Source organism: Anabrus simplex, chromosome 2, assembly GCF_040414725.1.
Source record: "Anabrus simplex isolate iqAnaSimp1 chromosome 2, ASM4041472v1, whole genome shotgun sequence".
NCBI lineage: Eukaryota > Metazoa > Arthropoda > Insecta > Orthoptera > Tettigoniidae > Anabrus > Anabrus simplex.
The window spans coordinates 540,821,146-540,835,744 of record NC_090266.1 but is presented as its reverse complement, the minus strand read 5'-3'; the positions used below and the strand labels follow the sequence as shown (position 1 = coordinate 540,835,744).

Below are 14,599 nucleotides of genomic sequence, written 5' to 3'. Positions count from 1 at the left end.
TTAAAAGTGAGGTTAAAAAGTGATAAAGTCATTTATTTTATCTGTGAGTGAAGATTATATTCCACTTATTAAATGAGAGGACAACGTATAAACAGATATACTGTCACATACAGTACGTATTTACGTTGCCAACGATTTGGGTGTAATGTGCTTTATACGAAAATGCATATGCCACCAGAGAACTTCAAATCGATTCTCCTATTGAGGCACAACGATTATCTGAAGTGCACCAGATCTAGTATAAAAGTTAGGCGAATCATTGTTATGGGAGAACTGAAATTCGTGACAGGGTTATGTTTCTATTACATTTCTTGAACGAGTTAGGCTATTATATTTAAAAGCGTATGGTAATAGAAAGGGCATTCAAGTAAAGGTATTTCTATGACAATTACTGTATTGATTTATAGGAAGAATTATGGACTGGAATATTTTACCAAAGGTGCCTACTACTATATCTACTCCAATCGTACAAATATCCACGTTCTTTGAAGTCATTGGTAAGAAAAGAGTGGATAAACAAGTGATACGTAATCTGCCACTTCGACGACAGCCGTAAATTCAGATCATTGGTGATTGATTAATTGAAACTGCCACTCTTCGAAACGCATCAGATATTCCCCCAGGACTGTTATTTCAGAATGAAATCCTATCTCACCTATTTCCTGGACCATACTAATTCATAAGAAATACATATATTTTGAATTTTACACATATTGGTTTTCTAAATATAGACTATTTCTAGACAACATTAGTTTTGTTATCCAAAGTAAAGTATTCTCGAATGAAGTTAGTAAACTGCTTTACGATCAAGAATGTAGTGTGAAAGGACGTAGACAGGATGAAATGTATTGCGTATGGCAGAAAATAGATCAGATGTCGGTTTTGTATTTCTTTAATGAAGCAAGAATATGCCTATTATTGACCTTCCCTGCTAAATTGTGTTTAGCTGCAGTCGCTTAAGTGCGGCCAGTATCCAGTAATCGAGAGATAATGGGTTCGAACCCCAACGTCGGCAGCCCTGAAGATGGTTTTCCGTGGTTTCCCATTTTCACACCAGGTATATGCTGGGGCTGTACCTTAATTAAGGCCACGGCCGCTTCCTTCCCACTCCTAGCCTTTTCCTGTCCCATCGTCGCCATAAGACCTATCTGTGTCGGTGCGACGTAAAGCAAATAGCAAAAAAAAAAGTTTTAATCGATACAGCACATAACATCACAATTGACGTTTTACATGTAGTGCATGAGCTTCTAGTGATTCTAGTGATACAATTAGTGTTTACTATCGCTGATGTATCAATGTCATCACTGCACAAATATGTTTCTTACAAATATGTCTCTGCTTTACGTGTGTCTAGTGTCGACATTTAGTTTAAAATGCTCTATATTTTCATATGGATCTCCTTTTTTTGTTATTTTAATTTAACATTAAATATTTAAATTTGCACGTTATTATTGACAACATAGCAATTCAATACGATAATCAGAAGGTTATGTTCATGTATTAAAGGCTTGTTTACATTCAACCGATGCGTCGGCTATGTTGATTTTGTATTAAGGTCTGATACTATTGTAGATGGTCTTGGTTGGTTTGATTACCTTCCCGTTACACCTCGTTTATCTTAAGAATACTCTCATAAAATGTGGGGTTATCAATGAATTTATGGCTGATTTAATAATAGTGTTAATGGTTTTATATCCCAGTAACTAAGTTACCTGCCAAGTTTCCCTCAGAAGGCCAGCGCTCTACCACCTGAGCTACACATCCCGGCAAGGATGATTTTAAAATGTGCTCATTGCGCTTTAAACTGATTTCCTAACGATTTAAGGAAACCTGACACACATCAATATTTTCATTAATCTGTTCTGGCGAATCCTAAAAATGACCTATTCTTATGATGGCTGTTTTTCAAGTAATAGTCCTACTCAATGAGTCCTGAATACACAAAACTCACAACAAACGGTGGTATCAATAGCAGTCCTATAAAGTGTTCTCGACAAACAGTAAACGAAATAATTCTTTAGAACAGCGAGGACTCGAGTTACCGGGCATTTAATGGAGACTGGCAACTAATGCTCTATTTTCTGTTCGTTTATTTGTTTGTTAGTCACGAACTGATGTTAAGGATATAATCCATTTATATACCCGAGATCCTATTTTGTGTCAAATACCATGAACTATTTAGTACAGAAGTGATGCAGATGCTTTTTAAGGTGTGTAGAAAGACAATAAAACCATATTTAACATTCATGCCATTTTTCTGTGATAGCTCTAAACAAAGATAGTTTTGTTACCTGGAGCTCCCAGAAGAGTGAGCGTGTGTGACGATGATAGTAGTCTCGGAGTGGCAGATACTCAGTGGCAGGACCTTGATTTAGAAACGACTTCACATGCATGAAGAACCATGGCTTATACCACTTCCCTATCCTGTTAAGCTGCAACACAGAAGATAAATCGTAATATCAGACAAGATTCTTCGGAGAGCCATGAAAAACCAAAGAGAAATAATTCGTTGAAACCCGTCAAGACATAAGGATCACCGGGCGAGTTAGCCGTGCGGTTAGGAGCGCGCAGCTGTGAGCTCGCATCCGGGAGATAGTGGGTTCGAATCCCACTGTCGGAAGCTCTGAAAATGGTTTTCCGTGGTTTCCCATTTTCACACCAGGCAAATGCTGGGGCTGTACCTTAATTAAGGCCACGGCCGCTTCCTTCCCACTCCTAGGCCTTCCCTATCCCATCGTCGCCATAAGACCTATCTGTGTCGGTGCGACATAAAGCAAATAGCAAAAAAAAAAAAAACATAAGGATCAATCGGGTAAATATTTATTGAGGGATATCCTTATATACGACATTCCTTGTACTTTATCTTTTAACAATTTTCTTTACGTCGCACCGACTCAGTTAGGTCTTACGGCGACGATGAGCCAGGAACTGTCTAGTAGGGCGAAGGAAGTGACGGTGGCCATAATTAAGGCACAGCCCCAGAATTTGCTTTGTGTGAAAATTAGAAACAACGGAAGACCATCTTCAGGGCTGCCGACAGTGGGGTTCGAACCCACTATCTCCCGAATGCAAGCTGATAGCTACGTGACCCAAACAACGCAGCCAATTGTTCGGTGCAAGTATTGCAACTGGCCGTGGCCATGGCTGAAAAGTGGTTGAGGTAAATAGAGACCTTCAAGTCCCTTGAGGTTTATTGATCGTGATACAAAATGGCAAGCGAACTGGAAATTAATGCTTCTTGAAATAAAATAGAAGTGTTTTATCACATGCTGGTAGGTCAATTCCAGGGATTAGACCTCTCTGCCCAGATTTATCTCCTCTTATTATTTCCAAATCTAGTCCGACTCGTTGGCTGAATGGTCAGTGTACTGGCCTTCAGTTCAGAGGGTCCCGGGTTCGATTCCCGGCCGCGTCGGGGATTTTAACCTTAATTGGTTAATTCCAATGGCTCTGGGGCTGGTTGTATGTGGCGTATTCAACATTAGAAATCATCCTAGGTAGGGCCCTCATCTTCACAGTCATGCAGGTCGCCTAATAGGCCGTCTACTAGAAAAAGACCTGCACCAGGCCTCTCCCGAGGCCATACGCCACTATTGTACTGTATTTCCAAATCTAAGCAATTTTCGTACGTATTTCTTAGAATTACGCCCTAATATGGTTCCGTTTAGGAGCCGTTGGAAAACGTTTCGATTTCTAAGCAGAATAACTATGGTTCCAATTTTTAAAATAAGAAAATGCGGCGGCAATGCATTAATTCCACGGAATTCAAGAATTGTGTAGGAAATTAAAGTAGTTACCTTTCATCTTCAGTATTAATCTGTTGACGCCAGTGTATGGTTTTGAACTACCGGGTATAAGCCCAGTGAATTTAAAATTGATTAAGAATGACAACTTTCGAGGAAATGATTACATCTTTTGCAAAAGCGAACATTTTGGTATAGATTTCAATCACGATATCGTCTTATGCCAAAATTCTGGCTGTAGTTCAATAACATTTAATCCGTCACCTTCTGCAGAGAGGTAGTCGCCGTTACCGATTACTTGAAAAAAATCAGCGAATTCCATTTTTTTGTGGTTTTGCCCGTATATTTTATGTAAGCGGCGTGTTTTGAATAAGGGTTAAAGAGGAGAGATTTTAATAAATAAATAAATAAATAAATAAATAAATAAATAAATAAATAAATAAATAAATAAATAAATGAATAAATAAATAAATACATAAATAAATAAATAAATAAATATACCGGGTGAGTTGGCCGTGCGGTTAGGGGCGTGCAGCTGTAAACTTGCATCCGGGAGATAGTGGGTTCGAGCCCCACTGTCGGCAGCCCTGAAGAAGTTTTTTTGTGGTTTCCCACTTCCACACCAGGCTGTACCTTAATAAGGCCACGGCCGCTTCCTTCCCATTCCTAGGCCTTTCCTGTCCCATCGTCGCCATAAGACCTATCTGTGTCGGTGCGACGTAGAGCAAACAGCAAACAAAAAAAACTTCCTTCCCACTCCTATCCCATAGTCGCCATGAGACCTAAAGCCAATTGTAAAAAAAAAAAAATAAAATAAAAAAATAAATAAATAAATGTTTGGTGATAAGCTTGTGCCAAAACAAGCAAAATCCTTTATGAAATCTCCCCCAATGACAATAATTTTCTCGCCAGAATGAATGGAATGCCGTTACATGTGATATATTTTAGAAGACGATTCGCAGGCATTAATGAATAACTATTTGCCATTGGAGATTTGTCCTATATTGAACCGTGCTAATCGAATACCGTCAGTTGATTTGCAAATTAATTTTAATCAAGACACCAACCTCTCATTTAAACTGAGAGGAATTCTGAATGAATTGTGCACTGTTCAACTGCTGGGCAGTGAAACAGCGGCTATTCCTGCCCACGAAGTACAGCTGACCTGGAAGACATCTTACGTGCCGATCCCATTCCACCTCCCTTATCGTGCCTCCTGCTCAGCGTTCTTACGGTTCAGTTGGCCTTGAAGTACTGGCGAGCACTTTGGCCTAACAGAATGCCAAATTTTCCTTGAATAATTTAAAAATATACGGCAGGAAATGTTTATGCTTTCAAAGACACTCTACAAATCTCCAGACCAAGAGCTTTCGTCAGAATGCTTTACGATATAAATCGGTTCAGCCGTTCTCTCAAACTCGCGGTCACAAAAATCAGCCTAGTGTTTTAAATATATAACCTGTGCTGCTCCGCAACATTCGTTATAAATAGGCCAGATATCGTGTTTTGATATAAAATTGCTGTATGTGCTGCCTGGATACTTTTTTGAACGTTTACTTTTAGGATTTTTATTACCTTTTAATTATGTGTGAAGTGAATTTTTGTAGATGTCTTCATTGTGACGATGAATTATATTTTACGAACGTTTTTTTGTTTTATGCCACACCGGCGACGATGGGACAGGAAAAGGCTAGCAGTGGAAAGGAAGGGACCGTGACCTTAATTAAGGTACAGCCCCCAGCATTTGCCTGGTGTGAACATAGGACCACGGAAAACCATCTTCAGAGCTGCCAACAGTGGGACTCGAACCAATCTCTCCCGAATACAAGCTAACAGCTATATGACCAAAACCGCGCAGCGACTCGCTCGGTATTTACGAAATATTTTGTAGCTTTAGAGTTATTACTGTGTATTTAATTTAAAGTTTTTATTTATTTTGTCTTGCGCGGAACTTTGTTCTGTTGGTAGCCCAGATAAAAGTAAAATACAAGTAAGTGATAACTGTATGTATCTACACGTCGTGCAATAGATATGATGTACATGATTCCAGCTGCCATTGGGGTTGTCACCAGTCAGCTAAGAGAACCAAAAAACTGTACGTGAAATAATCTCGACAAACCACGACTCCAAGACTGAGCGCTCAGTTATGAGGAGATGTCATACCAGACGGTGCATACGTGTGCGCCCTTTAGAATTCCCGTCACGCACATGGTCGGCAGTGGACCAGCAGGTGGCCTTGAAGTACTGGCGAGCGCATTAGCCTATCAGAATTCTACATTTTTCTTTAACAATTTAAAAATATACGCAAAGAAATGTTTATGCCTTTAAAGACAGCATGCAAATCTACAGGTCTAGAGCCTCCATCAGAATGCTTTTCGATGTCGATCGGTTCAGCCGTTCTCTCAAACGTACGGTAGCAAAAATCAGCCTAGGGTTTTAAATATATAGGTTGTTGATTCATGTGGATCTGGTTGTTTCGTGAAGTCCGCCAGAAAAGAAATTAAGTTCTTATTGTTTACCTTATCCAATGGTATGTTTGCCGAGATAAACGCTTTACACACATCTTCAATGAATTTACTTCGTGTTGATCCAGGTTTAACTAAAGCTGTGGTTATAAGAGGCTATAGTTTGTGTTTCACCATTTTCAATTTATTGTGTTCCGTCGTTTGAAGATGTTGAACTTGATACTCTTCGGTTGCCGTTACGGCTGTGCTACAGTATTTACAAAACAAAGTACTTCCGTCATTTTAAAAGTTATCAAACTCACGTACATATGCTTTCAATAAATCACTAACAGTTCTATTTTTTCTTTATAAAGTAAAGCAGCAACAATACAGTCCTTTAATGCACTATGAAGCACAACCTATTTCAACAAAAACAAAGCCGGACCGATAAGAACTAAGTGCTCATGAAAGGGCATTGTATTTACTTTCCCAATTTTATTGCAGGTAGACAAAGCCATGGCCGGATGTAGAGCTGGTGTTGCTAATTTTGAACGCGCTACCCACCTTTCAAACAGGCTATCTGGCGATAACCAGCACAGCTCTACTTCTTGAATATGGCACGAGTCATGCACAGGTTTTCAGCACTTAAGTTATCTCAAAATCTTCTTCTTCTTCTTCTACTACCGCCTTTCCCGCATCTGTGGGGTTGCGGGTGTGAACTGTGGCGAACATATGGATTTGACCCTGTTTTACGGCCGGATGCCCTTCTTGACACCAATCCTGTTATGTGATCACTATTGCGTATTTCTGTGGTGGTTGGTAGTGTAGTATGTTGTCTGAATATGAAAAGGAAAATGTTGGTACAAATATAAACACGCAGTCCCCGAACCAGAAGGATTAATCAGACGCGATTAGAATCCCCGGCCCGACCGGGAATAGAACATGAGACCCTCTGAACCGAACTCCTCAACGCTGACCATTCGGACTTAAGTAATCACTAATACATGCCAAATTTTCCACTATTGACCTGCAGAAGCTGATGTCTACACTCAAGATGGAGAATACTTTCAAAATATGTCCTAACAGGAGGAAAGCACAATACAAGCACTATTAAGATAAAACTACTTCAAATGTGCAATTGCATTTCGAATATGCAAGATGCTTAATTATCTGAAGCATGGACATGGCAGTTGTATAGCCTAATAGGTAGCTCGAGTCAGCCTCATTCTGTCATAAGGACCTTATATCACACTATTACCATTCTTCGAAAATATGTAAGCATAAGATTAATTAATTCCTACGTACCTTTCCAGGTATGTATTCAGAAACCATATTTCCTGTCATAATCACACCCTCATCTTTGCTGAACATCAATCCTTCAACAAATTGGTTTCCATCTCGCTTAAGCGTCTCCTTCCTGAAGCGATTTACAGCTTCCTTCAGAGATGTAACGGGGTGATAGTCCAATTGAACGTATCTGAAATGAAAAAAGGGGAAACAGCTAGTCAAGCATCTCAAGTTCATTTTCAACACAGTTCTTCTCTAGCAGGACAGAATAGTGTTTAGCGGTAAACAGAGTTTCTTTTTCTATTTCTTTTACGTCGGACTGACACAGACAGGTCTTACGGCGACGATGGGATAAGACCTATCTGGGTTGGTGCGACGTAAATTAAATAGCAACAACAACAATTCTCTTATATTGGACAGCTCCCAATACGTGCCCGAACATGAAGAATTTTCATTCTAGGAAATGCGGCTGAAAAGTTTAATATAAATTTTCTAGGCTTTCTGAAACTTTCGGACCGCATTGTACAGGGAATGGTAAATCAAGTGTTTCATGGCAGACAAAGAAATTTAAATAAAACTGTGTCGGGGTCAAGGCTACTATGGAGCAAACATGATGAGCGGTGTTTATTTAGGACCCAAGATGAAATGCAATGCCCATTATGTTCACTGTGCAGCTCACAATTTAAACTTGGTCTTCAAAGTCACTTCTAAGATTCCTCAAGTCTCATAATTTTATTGCTCCTCCAAAGGCCGTATTTCTTTCTCAGCTTGAGTATTAAGAGGGGGAAACTTCTTGAAGATAATGGAAAAGCTCAGCACTAAAGAGGCTCTGTCCAATAAGGTGGTCATCAGCTCAAGAAGTGGTACCAGCAGTTCGGTATCGCTACAAGGACATAATGAAAGCCATCAGTGTGAGACGCTTCACGTCTAGGAAATAAGGTGAACAAATCGAGGCCCTTTACTTAAAGAAACAGTTGGATATATTTGAATTTGTCCTTCATGCAGTTAATCAATACAAAATACTGAAGGAGCGACGACATAGATGTTAGGCCCCTTTAAACAACAAGCATCGTCAAAATACTGAAAGCCACTAACATTGAATGTAAGGCTCTGCAGTCACCCAATGAAAATCTTCACAATGCTTCAAAATTTCTACATCAGGGAACTCTTTTGATGAAGTGAATGAAGACGATAACATTATGGGGAACGGAGTGTCGATTTTCAATGGAGCGCATTGTGAATGCAATTTTTTGAAAGAATTATGTCTGGATGAACGACTTGATGATACAGAGAAATTTTAGGAATTTTGCTTTTTTTACGATAACTTGGATATTTTTCTTAGCCAGCTGAGAATTCGATTTATAAGTTTATAAGCATTTGCTTACACAGTTAGGTCTTGTGGCGACGATGGGACAGGAGAAGGCTAGAAATAGGAAGGAAGCGGCCTTGGCCTTATTTAAGGTAAAGCCCCAGCATTTGCCTGGTGTGAAAATGGGAAACCACGGAAAACCATTTTCAGGGCTGCCGACAGTGGGGCTCGAATCCACTATCTCCCGAATACTGGATACTGGCCGCACTTAAGCGACTGCAGCTATCGAGCTCGGTAAGTTTATAAGCAATCCTCTACAAATTTGAGTATTTACAACCTGCTACCCGTACAGAAGAAAGTGATGACGAAGTTTTTTAAGCTGTAGTACGTCTTACGGGAGAATGCTCTACTAATTTACTTCATCAATTGTTGACGATTCGGAACGTTCTCAAGAAAGAAATTTGCCTTCTGCGAAGTGCCTCAGTGAAAGATGTAGCAGGTTTAATATAAACTAAGAATCACATGATTATCTCGAGTGTCCCGAATGTTTCAGTGGCGTTGAAATTATTCCTAACCTTTCCGGTGACAATGGTTACGGCAGAAAGGTCTTTCTCAAAATTAAAACCCATTAAGAACCATGCACGTAGCTCAATAATGCAGGAACGATTGTCTTTGTGTATGATTAGCATTGAAGTGGATAGAGAGCAAAAATTAAACGTAGATTCCCAGGTGAAACAGTTCACCTGCAGAAATCCAACAAGGTAGAGACGGTTCAATGCCTAGCATCAAAGCCGTAAATCTCCTTTTCTTCTATGCTAAGTAATTATATCATGGCACTAGCTATCCGCCCTGGCTTGCACGGGAGCAGTTATGAATTTAAGGCGATAGGCTATTAATCGAGGACTGTCAAGATTTCCTTGCATACGACATTAATAGTTTTTCCTCCAGTAACGAACACGAAAAGATTCGTTTCGATGTAACATGCGAAAGGGACATAAAAGCTGTCCATGAGAAAAACATTCTCCACTGAGATCAACTCCAGCCACGCTAAAGTGTCTGACCCTGTGCTTTGTTTATTGTCAGGCCAAAGGAGACTCTTACCGAGAATTGGACTAGTTTGAAATCAGAAGAGAAATCTGAAGGAATCATAGGGATTGTCGGTAATGAAACCGTTTCTCCTGTGCATCAGCCAGTTAAATAAGTACCGTAGCTTCAATCAAACAATTTTTCAAAAATTTCACTACCAATCGCGTCCTATTGCATAACTTTGGTGGTTGCAGTTTACGTAACCCACCTTCAAAATTAGCTTGTGTGGAGGCAAGTCGGGAGGATGTAAAGAATTTACAAATTCTGTAGGGCTCGTCGCCATAAGACCTATCTGTATCGGTGCAACGAAAAGCAACTAGCAAAAAAAATTCTGTAGGGTAATGAATAGCTTCTTCACTATCGGCAACTGTGGTGACTGAGTAATAAAATAACACCTGAATCTGGGCAGTGAATTTGGAGAAAGATGTCCCTGTTTGTCTTTGTGAAGTCACTCTTTCTCTGTCCTATGACACTCGGGAGTCCCTTTGTTGGTCATTTTCATCGTTACGTGATAAACGCACTTTTTCGAATTCAGTGTACTACGACCTATATTCGCTTTCCGTCTCGACATGATGGGTTATTAATGTTGTCATAGATTTTATATAGATAACGAAAAATCAAAAGAAAATTATTAATTATTGTATCGTAGCATGATTACCATGTTCAAGGAATGCTGGCCGAAGCCGTTGATAGCTCGCGTGCTGGCTTGCAGTCTAATCAATCGCTCTGAAGCTCGTCATTTGCATCTCCATAATTTAGAATGGAGACTGCGCGAAAAAATGAAAATAACGATATCTCCGACAGTACAGATGAAAATACCATTGTGTGAATTGCATTTTAATCTACATTATTTACTTGAGGGGAATAAACAATTTGTTTTGATTAGGATTAATTCATTAATTTAAAAGTTGTTTGCCGGCCTGAGTGGCTCAGACGGTTGAGGTCCTGGATTTCTGACCCCAATTTGACAGGTTCGATCCTGGCTCAGTCTGATGGTATTTGAAGGTGCTCAAATGGGCATAACAGTGAACATAATGTGCATGCTTAAAATCTTAACTGATGAGAGCTTGCACTCCTGAATGGCGACCACTCATTAATTACATTTGCCCCACCGTAACTTTGTGAAATTGCCCTGTAGTCGACATATCGGTGGTCTCGTCTGCGAGTACTGAAAATATGTGGACTGTGGTGAATTCCTTCGTTATTTTATCACAACAGATTTCAAACATGCACGAAAAAATTGCATATCATTCTGAATGTCTTTGGAGGTGCCTTTGAAAACAGTAGCCTTGGACAGATGATTCCTTAATGCAAGCAATTTCGGAACTAAAATTAATGAGGCCGCGAAATATGCCAGTATTTGACGATTCACTTGTCTCGCCATGCCCAAACATTGCCAACTGAAGCGCACCGCAGAACGCAGTCGATAATTTTTGATAGCGCGTAACGATTCTTCCGTATTTGGTCGTTCTGTCTTTCCTCAGATTGCCTGCAGGCACTGTCAAGTTTCTGCAGAATATCGTGATTTACCAGAAGATCAAATTCTAACTGGGCAAGCAAATGCGATTTAGAACTTTCGTGTTTCTTTTGTTTTTTGGGATAATGTCCTAAGTCTACAACTCAGACATTGGTCTAAGTTCCCTCGCTTTTCCTCACCAACGAAACATAAACAATGAAAACAACCTGTGAGTAATTTCGCACCCACAGATCCACTCGGTTCTTTTGTATATATCCATTTTGTATTTACGCACGATGTCTTTACTTTTAGCCTACCTCGTTATAGCAAGATTAGGCATTGGGCGCCCGGCATTCTTAAACTCAATATTGTACTCATGGGAGAGAGAAGTTTGTTTTCCTAAGTATTTGAACATTGTTAAAACTCATTTTGTAACTCCTTACCTATCCCGCGCCCAAAAGATTGTGGACGCAACTACAATGCATAAACACACGCACGGACAAAATATTGTAACTCCTTCATATCTTAAAATATGAAGTTTCTGAACGACATAACAGTGCAGGAATCACTCACACACTTGCACAGCGTACAATAATATTACGAATTATGATAAATGCTGCAACCTTTGTAAACACTTGTATAACACTTGAAAAATACCAGGAAACTTCAAGGATGTATGTACGCACTGTTTATAATGTTATTAACTTAATTTTAAGAACTCATGTGAGCTAGGCAATTAGCGTTTTCATTGCTATTACCCAATCCCGTTGCTTCAATGACTTTAATGTTAATTTTCCCTCAAAAAAGTAATTATTATGCAAAGAAAGTAAATGAATAGATGGTCGGTAAGTAATGATACATTTGGGAGCAAAATCGATCGGAGTTCGGCAGTTTAATGTGACTTAGGTAGTAATGATGCTTCTCAGCACTAGCGCTAATTATGTGCAGACCTGTTCACCATTCTCAGCTGCCGTAGTTAAGTTATAGTATAGTATATTTATTTTTTCCATCAAATCATATACATATGTACAATGTATACTTTGATATTAGATACGTCCTAAAGCTAAATGATATAAAACAAATAAATCGTTATGAACAAGCATATCATTCTGTTATAAAAATTATGTACGTTTTATATTCTAATCTTATAATTACAGCATTTAATAAACTTTATGACCTATTTGGGCATTCCTCCACATAAAAAACAATGGTATGCCAGATAAGTTTTTAATAATGTTCCAAATGTTTTTATTTTGGAGCAAATTTCATGTCTTGTGGTAGTTTACTGTATAATTTGATACCAATGTGAAATGTTCCCTTTTGATAAATACTTGTATTTGTGTGTAAGACATGAATGTTTTGTTTCTACCTTGTGTTATGGTCATGAATACAGCTATTCATTTTTTAGGGAACTGTCTTAAAAGCAGAATACTTTAAAAGATATAGATACAGGCAAATGGTAAAATGTTTACCGTCTTGAAAAGTGAGAAATCTGCAAGATTCTCTAGTTTCAGCATTCATTATATGTATATTTACTCTTCTTTGAATCCTGAAATTATTTAAAATATCCCGCGACACCCCCAAAATATTACTCCATATTTTGAGTGTGTATTGAATGTCGTATGTAGGTACGTCCACAAACCTTAGTAGTGTTGTGTTGTTTATAACTGTGTACAGCTGTGTGTTGTTAAGAAATATACGTAGTGGCAATAAAGTGGTTTTATACAAGAAAGTGAAAGTATCTCCTGTGATATTTATATACACCAGAATAAAATCGTATTGAGAACGGTAAATTGGGGATCGTGACAGGACTCTTAGAATCTACTTGACTCGAAAATGAAGAACGACCAGAGGACCGTGGCGATGTTTGAACAGTTAATTTCCTTGATTCAGGACCAGTCCGAAAACTCGCTGCAATAATTGAGGTCCAGTCCAAAATGATTGAGGCCCAGTCAGCCTAGTCCGTGGACAACGAAGTGTGCTCTCTCGAAACCGGGGTGATCACTGACGTCGAGCAGGATGACAACGAACTGGATGGAAAGCGGTCCGAGGTGATGTTCGCGGTTGTGGAGTGTGTAGTTCAATCACTCATTTATAAATAGCTATCAGCTGGTTAAGAATTAGTGTATTTAAAAGTCTTTTTCAAAAAAAAAACATTCACAATTGTCTACAGTTTGATTGTGATGCTGTATGACTATTACTACGCACTGCTGAAAACAACTCTTCTTAGATACCCATCTGCTGTTCACGTTAACAATGTAGTGAATATAAATGTTACAATTTTATTTGACTTTCACGGACCCCCTGAAGTCCATCCAAGGACCCCTAAGGTGTCAATGGACCCTAGGTCAAGAAATCCTACGCAAAATTGTTCTCGCTTTGAGGAACACATTCCTCATAGTGCACCAAGCAGTCCTGGCGTTTGGTAAACAAAAACATTGGGAGAAACGGTAGCCCGAACAACTTAGTGGAGTATTGGAGGCTGACAGGGACTTTTTGTTTTTTGTTTGTTAATGGAGTCATATTTTAAAAACAGAGAACGCCGGCTGTTTTGACGTTCAATACGCCACTGGTTTATCAATTCTTAATTAGAGTAATTCTGCATTTTCCCAGTATATCTGCCAGTCTTCAAATTTATACAAAGCATGGAATTGAAACAGGAAGTACTAAACCATGGGGTCAACAGTATTTAAATAATTAAAAATTATTATTATTATTATTATTATTATTATTATTATTATTATTATTATTATTATTATTATTATTATTATTATTATTATTATTATTTCTTTTGGCTATTGCTAGACTGACTTGTGCATCTCTTTTAAGACAGACCCTGCGACGAGGGTGGGTGGCACTTGCCATGTACAGTATAAGCAACTGGGAGACTTTGTGCTGGAAGATTGTGTAGTGTATAGTGTATGAATTGCGAAGATATTGTGAACAGTACAAATACCCAGTCCTCGTGCCATGGGAACTAACCATTTAAGATTAAAATATCCGAACCAGCCGGGAATCGAACCCGACGCCACTATGCTGACCATTCAACCAAGAAGACGGACATTGTTTGAGTAAGATGTGTAGACATTATTTCAGAAAGCAAACTGCTAAATAAAGTACCTGAAATAACCATTTTGTAGCCAGAGAGACAATTACCTTTCACATGGGATGATCTTGATTTCTACTGCCGTTAAGAAACCCAGAGTTCCATACGACCAGGGTACTGCATAAAACAGATCAGGATTTTTATCCTAGAAGTAGAAACAGACGTTTG

At 39.0% G+C, this 14,599-nt stretch overlaps 1 protein-coding gene across 2 annotated transcripts in view; it reads right to left on the bottom strand.

The window, feature by feature from the left end:
- Nucleotides 1–14,599, bottom strand: part of LOC136862919 (delta(24)-sterol reductase) — a 181,744-nt gene that overhangs the window by 56,846 nt on the left and 110,299 nt on the right. For both annotated transcript variants that reach the window (XM_067139201.2, XM_067139200.2), the window contains exons 5-7: nucleotides 14,482–14,576; nucleotides 7,493–7,664; nucleotides 2,292–2,432 (exon numbers count right to left, since the gene is read on the bottom strand). In XM_067139201.2, the coding sequence (XP_066995302.2) occupies nucleotides 2,292–2,432; nucleotides 7,493–7,664; nucleotides 14,482–14,576 (408 nt within the window). The remainder of the gene's footprint in view (nucleotides 1–2,291; nucleotides 2,433–7,492; nucleotides 7,665–14,481; nucleotides 14,577–14,599) is intronic.